Source organism: Sardina pilchardus, chromosome 23 (assembly GCF_963854185.1).
Source record: "Sardina pilchardus chromosome 23, fSarPil1.1, whole genome shotgun sequence".
NCBI classification, from domain to species: domain Eukaryota; kingdom Metazoa; phylum Chordata; class Actinopteri; order Clupeiformes; family Clupeidae; genus Sardina; species Sardina pilchardus.
The window spans coordinates 22,279,779-22,295,329 of NC_085016.1; the positions used below are offsets into that span (position 1 = coordinate 22,279,779).

General features: G+C 47.3%; 1 protein-coding gene across 1 annotated transcript in view; it reads right to left on the reverse strand.

Moving 5' to 3' along the window:
- Positions 1 to 264: 264 nt before the first annotated feature.
- The window catches only part of wipf1b (WAS/WASL interacting protein family, member 1b), a 21,126-nt gene continuing 5,839 nt past the window's right edge, over positions 265 to 15,551 (reverse strand). The window contains exons 2-8 of the mRNA XM_062527761.1: positions 9,873 to 9,972; positions 8,098 to 8,227; positions 6,946 to 7,134; positions 3,798 to 4,607; positions 2,818 to 3,027; positions 2,441 to 2,554; positions 265 to 2,067 (exon numbers count right to left, since the gene is read on the reverse strand). Coding sequence (XP_062383745.1) covers positions 2,015 to 2,067; positions 2,441 to 2,554; positions 2,818 to 3,027; positions 3,798 to 4,607; positions 6,946 to 7,134; positions 8,098 to 8,227; positions 9,873 to 9,935 — 1,569 coding nt within the window. The 5' untranslated portion in view covers positions 9,936 to 9,972 and the 3' untranslated portion in view covers positions 265 to 2,014. The remainder of the gene's footprint in view (positions 2,068 to 2,440; positions 2,555 to 2,817; positions 3,028 to 3,797; positions 4,608 to 6,945; positions 7,135 to 8,097; positions 8,228 to 9,872; positions 9,973 to 15,551) is intronic.

A 15,551-nucleotide genomic window follows, 5' to 3' on the forward strand; every position in this document is an offset into this window, starting at 1 on the left:
GATTGGGTGTGGTGTATTAGGCATATTTCCATATTTCAGTTACATTGTGTTACAGCATGATCACCTCAATATGTAATGCACCACAATGCCACACTGTGGCAGACGGAGGTCTACTGTTCCAGCAGGCCCAAAGACATTTCTTGGGACTATGATTGATTTCAACACTGTTGTATAAAGTTTAAACTGAGGGTGCAAGTGTCAAGATCTGCAGATTATCATAACTGATAAATCACAAACATACAATACACGTGTGGCACTGCAGCAAACTATTTAACATGTCATTTTTATTTAGAAAATGGAACACTGCCATAATGGAAGTCTTTTCTATAACAAAAATAGACCACAAAGCCATACAAATAAAACAAAAAGCAGCAAAATACAAAAAGAGTAACACAAAAACAGACATCTTTTCCTTTTATCCGTACGACGGTCCCCTCTACGGGAACAGCCTTGAGTACCGTTGGCGAGACCTCCCCTCTCTGGACCTCAGAGGAACCCCAAAGAGGGCAGTTGTGAGAATATGGCTGTGCACGCAGAGACAAACGAACCCATGACCACCTGAGGAGAAGCGCTCTTGAAGGAGCGCAGTTCCCAGAATGCTCTGAAATACTACACTTCCTGTCCGCAAGCACACAAAAGAGGCACTGTCGAGAGGACGCTCACCGGCAGCCCTCGTCCGTCCTGAGAACTCTCCCGCTCAGATTTTTGGTCTCAAAACAAAGTTGGAGTATCAGTGGTCTCTGTTTTCCTCTGTGATCCTGTGTGTGTGTGTGTGTGTGTGGACTTTTATCTTAAATTCATTGATGCAAGGCTAAACACTTGATGATGCCTACTGACCTGGCCCTTTCAGATTGTCAGACTTGTAAGTTGCATAGTGCTTTGAAACTGTGACAAACAAGTGCTTTGATATCAGTTGTTACAAACAAATGAAAGTCTCTCTCTCTCTCTCTCTCTCTCTCGCTCTCTCTCTGTATAAGACAAAGACAGAGCCAGTGGTTTCACACACACACACACACACACACACACACACACACACACACACACACACCTACACACACACCTACACACACACCTACACACACACCTACACACACACCTACACACACACCTACACACACACCTACACACACACACACACACACACACACACACAGATAACCGGTAACAGTTTGTGTATGCGGGTAGGTGATGGCATCTGCAGGAAGTGGCTCTCTGCCAGCTGTGCCGGGGAGGACGGGCTACTCAAACAGAGGCAGCAGAGGCTAAATACATCTGGCAAACAAAATAATACTGTCACAATCAGCCTTCTTACGCTTCAACATATCAGTAAAACAAACAAACAAACAAACAATCCAACAAAAATACAACAAGAATACCCATCCAATGGCACCCATACAATAAAGGCACCCATACAATAAAGGCACTTCTCTTTGAGACCTTTTGTCTTCTCTTTAGGCCTATGTCTTTGTTTTTTCCTTCATATAAAAACTCGCTTCGTCCACATGCTATTTCCCAGCCCTGCTCCCTAGCTCTGATACCCGCATATAAGGTGATGTGTAGGGAGGAGTGCATGTGAGTGTGTGTGTGCGTGAGTGAGAGTGTTTGTGTGTGTGTGGAGAGAGGAGTGTGTGTGTGTGTGTGTGTGTGTGTATGTGTGTATGATATAGAGAGCACATTGATAGAATGACACAGTCCCAGCGTGGTGCAGATCCCCCGCCGCCACTCTAGATGATCCATCTGAGTGTGATACTTCCATGGTAACAGTGACCGGTGCAAGAGCGAGCGAGTGGTCCGTGGAGACAAAACGAAAAGAAGTAAAAGAGCGAGAGAGAGAGAAAGGAAGAAAGAGGGAGAGACTGAGACAGGGAAATGAGAGAGGGAAAGAGAGAGAGAGAGAGAGAAAAAGAGATAGAGAGACAGAGAGGGAAAGAGAGCGAAAGAAAGAGAAAGAAAGAAAAGACAGCGAGACAGTAACTGCTGGATTGGGGGATCCCAGGGTAAACGACAGTCTCCTTCACCTGGGAATAGGGGGTAGTGGGGGGGCACCCCTCTCCTTTTTGCCTGATCCTGAAACATACACACACACACACAGAGAAAGAGAAAGCAAGTTATTATTTTGGCAATGCTGATAATTAAAGAATATCACAGCTGTGTTCCTGGGGCTGAACTAGTAAAGGAAGGCACCATCATCAACATGGCCCCTCTAAGGGACACACACACACAGGCCCTTCTAAGGGACACACATACGCACGCACGCACGCACGCACGCACACACGCACGCACGCACACACAGAAAGCCCCTCTCATGGACGAGACACCGTGTCTGCACGGTGCTGAAACAGAATGCTGTGCTGTGCGCGTTACAGTGTAAACGCTAAACGAGTGCTGATGTGTCCTGTATTACAGTATTAGTGCTGGGAGTGGAGTTGTGATTGGTTACCTCGTCCGTCACTCTTGGCCATCTTGCTGGGATAGGTCTTCTGGAAGGGAACGTAGGGCTCGGGGGGCGGGAGCTCGGACATGGGGCGGAAGGTGAAGCGGGATTCCCACTCATCTGGATGACACGCGCACACACACACACACAGCAGGAGGATTAAGGACAAAACAGGATGTGTGTGTGTGTGTGTGTGTGTGTACTGTACATACGAGTGTCTGTGTTTGTGAGTGTGTGTCTGTGTGTGTGTATGTGTGTGTGTGTGTGTGTGTGAGCTGCATGTGAGTGTTCGAGCTGCATGTGAGAGTCTGTGTGTCTGTGTGTGTGTCTGTGGGTTTGTGTGTGTGTGTGTGCTGCATGCGGGTCTACGTGTGTCTCCTCACCCGCATGTTGGTGATGGTTCTGGAAGCCGTTGCCCATGGGTGGCGGCGGTGTTGGTGCCCCCCCAACGCCAGGTCTGTCCGGAGGGAGGGGGGGTCTGTGGCCGGAGCCACCGCGGGAATCTCCTGGGGGACGACTCGGACTGGAGGGAGCCCCCGCCGACCTGATGCTGCCGCCAGGGCGCCCCGATGGAGGAGGGGGCGGGAGAGGACCTGTGTGTGTGTGTGTGTGTGTGTGTGTGTGTGTGTGTGTGTGTGTGTGGGGGAGGAGGAGAGGGGGGGGCAGATAAGAGGACAGCGACATCAATGTACATACTCTTTTTTCTACACACACACACCTCTCTTACTCTAACCCTTACGTATATCTAGAGCTAAACCAGTTTAGAGGAAGTTCTAAAACAGGAAACTCTCTAGGTTCCACTGAATACCACTTCATATATAAAAAAGTTTTCAGCCAACACAAACAGGTTTTTCCAGAATCAGCACGATCACCGACATCATATCTAGAGCTAAACCAATTTAGAGGAAGTTCTAAAACAGGAAACTCTATGTTCCACTTCATAACTCAATAAAATAAAAGTTCAGAGTCAGACTAACACAAGCAGTTTTTTAGAATCAGTATACACACCAACATCACACCAGTTTAGTGTGCTAGTTTAACTCTCACATCCTCAATTACTGTATATTAGGAAAATGTTTTTTTTGACACAAGATGCCGCTGCTAGGCAGATTTTTCATCTGTTCGACTGGAATAACCATCGGGTGGTGGCCTTCAGCATGGGTGTTACGGCCGGTGTTCAGCATGGGTGTTACGGTAACTATGTATGTATGTGTGTATGTGTGTGTGTTTGTGATACAGAGAGCACATTGATAGAATGACACAGTCCCAGTGTTATGCGGATTCCCACCACTGGACTGGCGGTCAACACAGACAGATGCAGGAAGTGGGTGAGGTGTGAGCTGGTCGCCGTGGCGATCCGTACCTGAACGCGTGGAGGAGTTCCTGCCCAGGGGCGGCGGCCTCTCGCTGGGGGGCGGGGGCAGGGGGCCGGAGCGGACCGGAGGCGGGGCGGGGGCAGAGTTGAGTGACAGGTTCCTCTGGGGCAGCCGCGGGGTGATGTCATCAGCAGGCGCCGAGGCGGGTGTCGGGGGCAGCGGCGGCGGTCCTGGGCGCCCGGGGGGCAGTGGGGGGGCACCACCCCCACCACCTCCACCTCCAGGGCTGGGGCGGGAGGAGGACGGAGGAGGGGGGGGCTTGTTGTTGAAGGAGGGCGGGGGAGGCGGAGGCCCGTCCCTCGGGAGCGGCAGAGAGGGTCTGTTGCCCAGGGGAACGGGCGGAGGGCGGTCCTCGGACCCTGGTCGGGGCGCGGGGGGCAAGGGGGGGCGGCTGGAGGGAGGGGGGGCCGGGGTGGCGGACTGGCGGCCGAACCCGCCCGAGGCCGGGACGGGGGGAGGGGGGCCAACGCCATGTCGACCGGGCGGAGGCGTGGGAGCGGAGGAAGTGGGGCGTCCTCCGCCGGGCAGAGGTGGGGGTCCCCCACGGCCATGGAGGGCGCTGCCACCGCCGGGGCGAGGGGTGTTGGGGACGGGGGGTGGCCCCCCTGAAGTGTCTGGCCGAGAGGGGGGGCCGCGGGAGCGAGGGCTGTCCATCGCACCGCTCTTGGGCACAGGCAGGCGAGGAGGAGGGCCGGAATCACCTCCACCACCTCCACCTCCTCCACCTCCTCCAAACGGCCGTGGGCCAGCGGAGCGACCACCAGGGGGCAGAAGAGGAGGCCGAGCAGATCCAGAATCTGGGGGAGAGAGAGAGAGAGAGGGAGGAGAGGAGGGGAGAGAGAGAGAGAGAGGAGGAGAGGGGGAAAGAGAGAGAGAGGGGTGGATAGGGAGAGAGAGAGGGTAGGGAGAGAGAAAGAGAGGGGGAAAGAGAGAGAGAGGGGTGGATAGGGAGAGAGAGAGGGTAGGGAGAGAGAAAGAGAGGGGGAGAGAGAGAAAGATGGAGAGCGGAGAGAGGGAGAGAGAGGGGGGGTAGGGAGAGAGACGAAGGGGGCAGGGAGAGGGAGAGAGTAAATTAATTTATGCTAGTGATGCAGATCACACTTGCTACAATATTTCTCACTAAATACTATTTATTCCATGTACCATATTATATGCTGGAAAACGTGAGTGCTGTATTACACAGAGAATTGCATTTATATAGCACTTTTCAACACCTCCGAGCACTCAAAGCGTCTTACGATTACTCTTAAGATGTCACCTAGAAGCCGAGCTCGTTGGATTTCCGCCTGTGTGCCTAAAGCGAAGACTTCCCCATTATAGCGCCCCAACCACGGAGGGGGAAATCCTGTTTAGGAGGTGACTTCAGTCACACGCCGGACAAGATGGTGAAGCGCTTGTGCTTGTGGTGAGAGGCTGGACTCGCTCTCTGTACAGGCGGGGCACACCAGGCTCATACCTGACGGCTTCCGCTGGTGGAGCGGATGCTGCAACAATACGCTTACGCACTAGAATTGGTGGAACGGGCTGCACCAGACATGATGGGAACACGTGCGTGTGAATATGATAGAAAAATCTTCCTCTAAATTAATATTTAGAAGCCTGCTGTTGTAGCCCGCGTGGCACTTTTGCACTTATCAAACTTTTTTGTCACATCACACAAATCTCCTCAACAATCCACTGCCCTCTACGCTAATCAGACATCATATTCAACTGTGCTACAGCAAGTTAGCCTATAGGGTAAAGTGTGTGTGTGTGTGTGTGTGTGTGTGTGTGTGTGTGTGTGTTTGTGTGTGTGTTTGTGTGGAGGGGAGGCCCTCATTAGAAATGGTTTCATAATAACCACTTATCTAAAAAGCCATCCTTACACCACAAGATTTGGGAAAGACTCTTAAAGATTGTAGTCTATTGAGGAAAGCTTGAATGGGGGGCATTATCCAATCTTCCAAGGATCTTTCCAAAATCTTGTCAAAGTCTTCTGATGTATGGGTAGCGTAAGGACAACTGGATAGGTGACAATTACGACTTCCTGGGTTTGAAAATGAACATTGGTGAAGGGTGGATGTCATAGTCGTTACCTAAACTGTTTTCCTTATTAGATCAGTGATAATTGCCCACACATCCTCTAGCAGCCAGACAAGCTAGTGATCTATCACAGTGTTTGATCAGCACCCTGATTCAAATCAATAACTCTCCAGCATCTCGTAATCAATCACAAGGTTTGATCAGCACCTAGATTCTAATCAATGACGCTGCAGCATCTACAGTGAAACTGGTCCCACAGTGGACACAACAACGTACTGTAAGGGATGGATAAAAATGACCTGCAACTTTGCCGCTGTAGATGCAATTTGAAGTGAGTACATTCTGATGTGCTCCCTTGTGCCTGCATTTGCAACGAATAGCAGTCAGAAGATTGTGATTTTTAGAGGAGGAAGCTTGAATTAGACAAAGGTTTGGAATAGGATGCCACTGGTATCTCATCATACTCCATGCAGAGCTGTGGTCAAGGGCAAGGCCGCCTTTGTAGTGTCCGAAACAAGCCCACAACAAGCACAAGTTAAGACCGAGTCAAAACCGAGTGAAGACCAAGTGAAGAAGTCAGTCAGAAGACTCTGATTTGGGGGAAAACGTGAAAAGTGAAGAAAGGTTTGGAGTCTGCCACCGCAGCTTGATTACATGGTATGGTCGTCATTACACTCTATGTAATTAACATTCAGCACGTTTCCTCAAATCTGTGGACAAATCAGCTACAGGAAGTGCCTGGGACACATCTTTGATCTAACATACCAAACTTTCCTCAACTTTCTTCCCCAGGACTTTCCTTTGATTGGGTACATCGGAACTGGCTTTGGACAAGTGTCTGCGAGATCAGAAGCCTTACTCAGAGCCAGAGTTCTGCACATCAGTTGTACTACTCTTCCCCCTGTGTGTGTGTGTGTGTGTGTCATGCTCAGGAGAGCCAGACTTCTGCACATCAGTGATACTCCTTCCTGTGTGTGTGTGTGTGTGTGTGTGTGTGTGTGTGCCATGCTCAGGGGAACCAGACTTCGGCACATCAGTGCTACTCTCCTGTGTGTGTGTGTGTGTGTGTGTGTGTGTGTGTGTGTGTGTGTGTGCGTGTGTGTGGCTGCTCACCATTGCTGTCTCTGTTTGTGGCCGAGCGTAGTTTTGGCATCCCGCCCTGGAACAGACCGCCCAGACCACCACCGCCTCCACCCCCGAATCCTCCTCCTCCTCCTCCTCCTCCTCCTCCTCCTCCACCACCACCTCCTCCACCTCCTCCTCCGCCTCCGCCGCCTCCTCCTCCACCTCCCCCTTTGGGTTCTGAAAAGATAGCAGAGGTTACACATGCAGCTCTCAGCCGTGTCCATATATAGTCAAAATCAATCAGCAATGGTATCCAGTTTCCTCATTCATCCCCTCCGAGCTTGATAGCGGCCGACGAACTATTCCTGGACGGAGACGACTGATTCTGCTGGGATTCAGTTCCAGTCCAGCAACAAGGAATAACTCTGCTAATGGCACTGATAATGGAAAACGCAGCTTTGCTACAGGGATGGGTATACTGTGTGTGTGTGTGTGTGTGTGTGTGTGTGGTCAGGCCTGTCAGGCTTCTGGAGCAAAGCTGCTCTATGGGCATACAGTGATCCATACAGTATCCATGGGGGCATACAGTGACCTGTACAGTGTCTATGGGCATACAGTGATTCATATAGTATCCATGGGGGCATACAGTGACCTGTACAGTGTCTATGGGGGCATACAGTGACCTGTACAGTGTCTATGGGCATACAGTGATTCATATAGTATCCATGGGGGCATACAGTGACCTGTACAGTGTCTATAGGGACATAAAGTGATCCATGCAGTGTCTATGGGGGCATACAGTGATTTGCACAGTGTCTAGATAGATAGAGATAGATACTGTGTATAGATACTTTATTGATCGCCAAGGGAAAATTCAAGACGTACGTGATCTGCACAGTGGCTATGGGCCATACAGTGATCTGCACAGTGGCTATGGGGCATACAGTGATCTGCACGTGTCTAAAGTTCTCCCTGCACAACCCAGAGCCAGTGAGAGGCTGATCTATCCTGTCTGTTTATTTCTAGCTGTGCAGCTGTTTTTTGTGTAAACACTGTGAAAACCACGAAAGCACATCTGCATTAGGTCAGGGCTGGGTCTACGACAGACAAGTGGGACCATTGAGATTGTTAGTGTAGTGTTTGTCTGTTTACGGCTATATTTGTTTGTTTGTTTGTTTATTTGTTTGCTTGTTTACTCACTGTCTAGTTGAGGTCCGCTCCTGTCATTGGTGACGGTCTTCTTGAGCCGCGCTCCCTTGTTGATGTCTGAGAGGAGAGCGTTCCTCCCCTGCTGCTGATTACGATTTAGATTGGGCTTCTCTGTGTTTGCCTGCGTTACACACACACGTGATATACACACAAACACAATATACATAAAAACACACAGGCCACACACACACACACACGTAATATAGGCTACACGCAAACACACACGTGATATACACACAAACACACACACACACACACACACACACACACACACACACACACACACACACACACACACCATAGTGGGAGGTCGCTAAAGATCACAGTACACATCAGGAAAGAGGTAGCATACAAATCATTGTGATCCATTGCTTCATAACATTAATGGTTAATTATTATTTAAATCAGTGGTTATTAAACTTTTTGTCTGGCGACACTCTAAAAAAACAATGGTCAAGTGTCGCAGCAAAAATGAGATTCACTTTGGATAATGTTGAGAGATCCACGTCAGTGGCAGAGGCAGAAAATGTCTTCTCTCATAGGCTACTGTTCAGTATGTCAACACCAAAGACATTATGTCAATGCCAGATTTTGATAATCTGACATTCATTTCAAAAGGATAACAAGCACTCATCAAATGTATACCGTAATTTCCCAACAATTAGCTGCGGATTACACATTGATTTTGCAATTTTTTTCAGCTATGAGGTTAATGCAAGGGAGCAGTTAATATGGTATTAACAGAGACGGTTGAAAAAGGGTACTTAAGTATCTTTGGTATTAATATGGTTTTGTTTCTTTTATCTTGCATAAAACACTATCTTGTGGCTTATGCACAATGGGGCTAATACACAGGAAATGACTAACTGGCGTTCCTGTGAAGAAGAGAAGGCTGCAAAGAGCTCGGTCACTGCAAAGAGGTGCGGGTACAGACTTGAGTTTGCGTAAACAGAGCATCCACTTTCGGACAAACATCATGGAAACACTGTGAATTGTAAAGCCTACATCTACAGCTACTGAATAGAACATATTTTTACATGTTGGTTTAGAAAATCTTCTTTAATTCCCTACCTCCAGTAGGCTGGATGAACCCTGCCTGACCTGCCGGCGAATTTGGATTTCACCCGGCAGCTCAGGCTGGAAACCTGCACATCTACAGTATCGCCCCTGCTTCCTGCCCACAACCTTTGGGTCTAGCTTATCCAAAAGACGCACCGGATCGTTGGTCCGATTGGTTGAAGGACTATCCAAGCGTACAGAGTCATTCGAACGATGACCAGGGATCACGCCTCTTGTGCAGTAGAATTAAAGTGCAGACTCCCCAGACTAATGTTCAATCTTAAAAGCTTGAGCTTAGTATGGTGATAGCCAGACTAGACATCCAGTTTAACAGCCACTGATTTACAGCTGTTATAGGTGACTATTTGCTCTCTTCCACTAAACTTGTCTATGGTAATGGTCCCCTGGGGTCATGTACTGTAGGAGTAACTTACTGGAGGACAGGGACACCCAAAGCTTCCTCACGAACCTCTAGTTTCGCTTCTAGTTTCGACAGTTATATAAAGACACACATTTCAAATGTGCGAAACATGACTTACACCATGACTTACTGTACATTTCCGAGGGGGTAACGTAGAGGGCAAGGCATGGAAACGGCTTCGAATGATAATCTACATATTCTGTGTGAAACTTTCTATTGAATCAGGTTCAGTCTTGTACATGAATGTGTGTGTGTGTGTGTGTGTGTGTGTGTGTGTGTGTCTTACCTGACCAAATGTAGGGGGAGGGGGTGGGGGGGCTGGAGCGGGAGGAGGGGGGGGACCCGGCATCTCTCTTCAGCGTTAACCTCTGTGCCTTCGATATCAACTGAAACAGACATAACATACTCAATTAACTCACACACACAGACACAGCAGATATTAGCCTACATTTAACACCATGCTCTAGTTTGGGTGTTACTCTCAAACTTGTCAAACTTTTTGTCATGTTGCACGAATCTCCTCAACAACCCACCGCCGTCTATGCTATTCAGACATCATACTCAACTGTGCTACAGCAAGTTAGCCTGTAGGGTCAAGGGTGTGTGTGTGTGTGTGTGCGTGCATGTGTGTGCGTGCATGCATGCGTGCATGCATGTGTGTGTGCGTGTGTGTGTGTGAAGGGAAACCCTCGTTCCCTCTTAGAGCTTCAATCTTCAGAGCTCAGTTTAACACCATGCTACATCCTCTTCTCTAACAGCAGAAGATTGCTCCTCCTGCAGTCTAGCGTGTCTACGGATACACTAACTAATCCCAGGGGCCAGGGGTTAACTTAGACACATCTGAGCTCTGTGTGTGTGTGTGTGTGTGTGTGTGTGTGTGTGTGTGTGTGTGTGTGTGTGCGTGGCAGGCAATAAGAGAGAAGAGAGAGAGAGAGAGAGAGAGAGATAGAGAGAGATAGAGAGAGAGAGAGAGAGAGAGAGATGAACGCACACAGAAAGCAGAACAAAACGTGTTGCTAAGGGCCTGACTTCCTGTACAGGCCATCAACAGGAAGCGCTAAAAAAACCACAACAGCAACACTTCTAGCACTCGTCCGACCCCCCATTGCACACACACACACACGGGCCACCGTAAGCTGACAGACCCTTTAATTAATGGACGCATGGAGACAATGATCTGCATGTGTGGTCAAGTTCTCGTTTTCTCTTTTTCTCACACACACACGCACGCACACACACACACACGCACATGGAGACAATGATTTGCACATGTGGTCAATTTCTCTCATACACACACTAACACACACACACACACACACACACTAGAGACAATGTTGTGCATGTGTGGTAATGTTGTCTTGTTTGTCTACTACACAAATAAGAGATTTGGGAGACTGACAGCTTACTGTTGCAGTTTAACTCATGTACGAGAGCAGACCCTCACACACAGACACACAGACACACAGACACACAGACGCCTATCAGAGTTAACCCATGGGAACTCAACTCCGTAAACTATGGCAGTTCACTAAAATAGGCTCCAGTGACTCTTTCATTGCACAACTTCCTCTCACTATTTGGTGATCACTGTGACAGATCATTTCAAATGCGGCAATATACAATGCTCCAATACCTCTCACTCTGACACACACACACACACACACACACACACACACACACACACACACACACACACACACACACACACACACACACACACACATGAGGAACTCTCCATGGCTCTGGGGCACAAGTCCACCCAAACTCATCTACAGGTCAAACTGCCAGCTAATATTAGCCAAGAGTCGCCCACAAAGGACCCATTGAGACAATGTAACATGGAGACAGGTTCCTGAAAATATCAGTCTCTTTCAAACGCATGCACGCACGCACGCACGCACGCACGCACACACGCACACACGCAATTCATTTATGTATTTATCCTCTCTAAGTGGATCTCTATGATGAATCTCTTTAGTGGATCTCTATGGTGAATCTCTCTAGTGGATCTCTATGGTGAATCTCTCTAGTGGATCTCTATGGTGAATCTCTTTAGTGAATCTCTTTAGTGAATCTCTATGGTGAATCTCTCTAGTGGATCTCTATGGTGAATCTCTTTGGTGAATCTCTCTAGGGGATCTCTATGGTGAATCTCTTTAGTGAATGTTTCCATTCCACTCTGCCTGTGGATTACTGACCTCTTGCCCTCTCACTGTACTGTACAATAGAGGAGAACTGCTTCACATCCCTCCAGGGCAACATCACCAAATCAGCCACACACACACACACACACACACACACACACACACACACACACACACACACACACACACACACACACACAAAACACACACACAAAACACACACACAAAACACACACACAAAACACACACACACACACACACACACACACACACCTCAGGCCATGTGCGAAGCAGTAGCAACCTTTGAAGTGCCACAAACACACACACACCGTACCATTTACAGACTCTTAAACAGTCTGCCCTTTCATCTTCTCCCTTTAAACCCCTGCATGTCAGTTAAATTCATTAGGTCTTTAAATCTTTCAAACACAGACACACACACACACACACACACACACACAGTGCACACACACACACAAATATAGAGGACAAAATTCCACCACCATCCTCACATACTCTTGTACACTCACAAACAAACAAACAAACAAACACACAAACAAATTAAATAACAAACAAAACAAAACAAACTAAAAGGTTAATGGTGTCCTGTTTGCAGTTCCTCTACAGTGACTGCTTCAGCAGTATGCAGATGAACTTCCCTTCAGGCTGCAGCGTTCGAGTAACAGGCAGTAAAGAGATCAACACACACACACACACACACACACACACACACACACACACACACACACACACACACACACACACACACACACACACACACACACACACACACACACACACACACACACACACACACACACACACACACACACACACACAGGGTTGCAAAGGGGCGGAAAATTTCCGGTAAATTTCCGGAAACTTTCCGAAAATTTCCCATGGGAAGTTAAGCTGGGGAATTTTGGAAATATTCAAAATGGGAGACTTTTATGGAATTACAGGAAATTAGGGAATTATAATAATGGGAATTTACGGGAATTTTGTATTTTACTAGCAGTTTACATTAGCTAGCCAAGACTGCCGTGAACACTGACTTAACTCGACTTGTTACAAAAATGTTTAATGAGTTTATTTTAATCCTCGGTTGGCCAAAAAATGCCGGTATTACATACATGTATGAACCCAAACCTCACAGATTGTGATTATTTTAAGTGTGCCAAACTAAATCAGACCAGTAATATGACCATATGATTATTAACCATCCCATTAGAGCTCATGCAAAATTACGTTCTTCCATTTACATGAGGACAACAGTGATGACACGCCAAGAACTGGGCGACTCTGTTCGCAAACTTCCCCAGTTTCGCACCAGTTATTCCCACATGAGACAACGTTTGCAATGACGTTTTCACCGGGAAAATTAGGCTTCCTATATGTCTAGTAGCCTATGTTTATTGTTGTGTGCATGTAATTGACCTGTGTGCAGGGTAGAAATTCAACTGAATTTGCATTAAATCAGGTTGTTTTAACTAACATTATGCTGAGAGATGGGTTTTTTCCAACTACATTAAGGTCTCTGTTATATACTAACTTGCCAGATACAATATTTCCAGTTTATTCCCATTAATTCCCATTTATTCCCGTTAATTCCCATATATTCCCGTTAATTCCCATGGAAAGTTTCCAACTTTGAAAATTCCCGGAATTTTGCAACCCTACACACACACACACACACACACACACACACACACACACACACACACACGTACAATGCAGTAAAGAGATTATCTGAACACAACATGCAACAACGCAACCATGACCAGGGATGCCGAGCTCTATGGATCTACTTATAGCTCTACCTGCACATTATGGGAGATAACGCACATTCACACCTGCATACATACATACACACATGCATGCATGTACACATACATAAACACTATACACAAACACACACACACACACACACACACACACACATACACACACAGCAACAACGCAAACATAATCAGGGATCTTCCTACAGCTCTACCTACACATATGGCAGATAATGCATATTTACACCAGCATACATACATACATACATACATGCTCGCACACATACACACTACACACTTCACACACACACACACACACACACACATTCTCACACAGACGCACAATCTCTAAAAACATGCACACACACACACACATATGTTGAGTAGTCAAACTTGCATCCTGTCATGACACAGTTTGACAGAGCAGCTGACACAGCGGAGGAAGTCTTAAACATAGCATGCGCATGCACACGCACACACACACACACACACACATGCACACGCACAGAGAGAGAGACAGATCGACACATTTCTGTGGCAGAAGTGTCTGTCCAGTGGTGAGGTCAGTGGGGTGAATGTGTGTGTGTGTGTGTGTGTGTGTGTGTGTGTGTGTGAAATGCTATCAAAAATAGGTGAAAAGCTCAGACGAGGCTAATAAGAGGAGGCGTGGAGGAGAACAAGATGACAGAGGTTCACAGAAAACACCAGGCTGTGACGTTAGTAGTGTGTGTGTGTGTGTGTGTGTGTGTGTGTGTGTGTGTGTGTGTGTGTGTGTTGACAGTGCAGCAGTCGGAGCGCTTGGAGGTGTGTTCAAATTCGCCTAAAAGTGGCGAACATTGGTGGTGAATGTTTCTCTGAACAGTTCAATGATGAACGATTTGGTGTAAACATACTGTATGGTCGTGCAGAACTACCTCTTTAAAATGGTCACGCAGAACCACCTCTTCAAACTGTTTATACATGTTTGCTGAACACTCAAGGCAAACCGAAAACTGTTTACAAATGTTGACCCGTTTCTGAATTGTTTACCTATGCTTGTGAATTTGAACACACATCAGGTCCTAAAGCTGACTGTCAGAGCATGACTCTTCAAGGTAGACATCTCCAGGAAAGCTTCCCGTAGGTTTGGAATGCAAAGACATAAGCAGGATGTTTACCATGTACAGTATCTTCACAAACGAATACATTTGCAGTCCATCATTTATCTACACTAACTAATATAATCACAGTCCACCATGTATCTACACAAACTAATACATCATCATTAAGTCAATGTTCAATCTCTTAATTATAAACACCAGTTGATATATTTACAATCCATCATTTATTTACACAAACTAACCAATTTACAGTCCATTGGCCCCAGCCGCGGCGCAACTGGCTGGGGCACCTGCACCGCACGCCGGCAACCCGGGTTCGATTCCCGCCCCGTGGTCCTTATTTCCGGATCCCACCCCGACTCTCTCACCCATTCACTTCCTGTCTCTCTCTACTGCCCTGTCAAAATTAAAGGCACAAAAGCCCCAAAAAATATACTTCAATTTACAGTCCATCTACTCAAACAAGTCAATGTTCAATCCATTATTTATAAATACAAATCAATATGTTTACAATCCATGATTTATTTACACAAACTAACGAATTTACAGTTCATCAGACCACTGTCTAGTGACAACCACCCCCTCCCAGCCTGGTTGCCATGACGGTATCCCAGCTGAAGCAACGGCTCATCATTAACTTCAATGACATCACACACGGAACTCCACGTTGACCTCTTGAGGGCTGCTTCCCTCTTACGAGAACCCTTAAGGTTCTACAGTGGAACTGTGTGAACTGTATATTTCGGTTCTCATGTCATATGATAGAACTTGGCACACATAGCCCAATACTGAGGCGGAACAATACTTTTCTGAAACCTGTGGTCTCATCACACACACACACACACACACTCGCAAGGAAGAGTCCGTCCCCAAGTCTGCATAATGGAGGACAGGAGTCTACAGGGTCAGTTGAGGTTATCACTGAACTGTGGTACTTCACTGG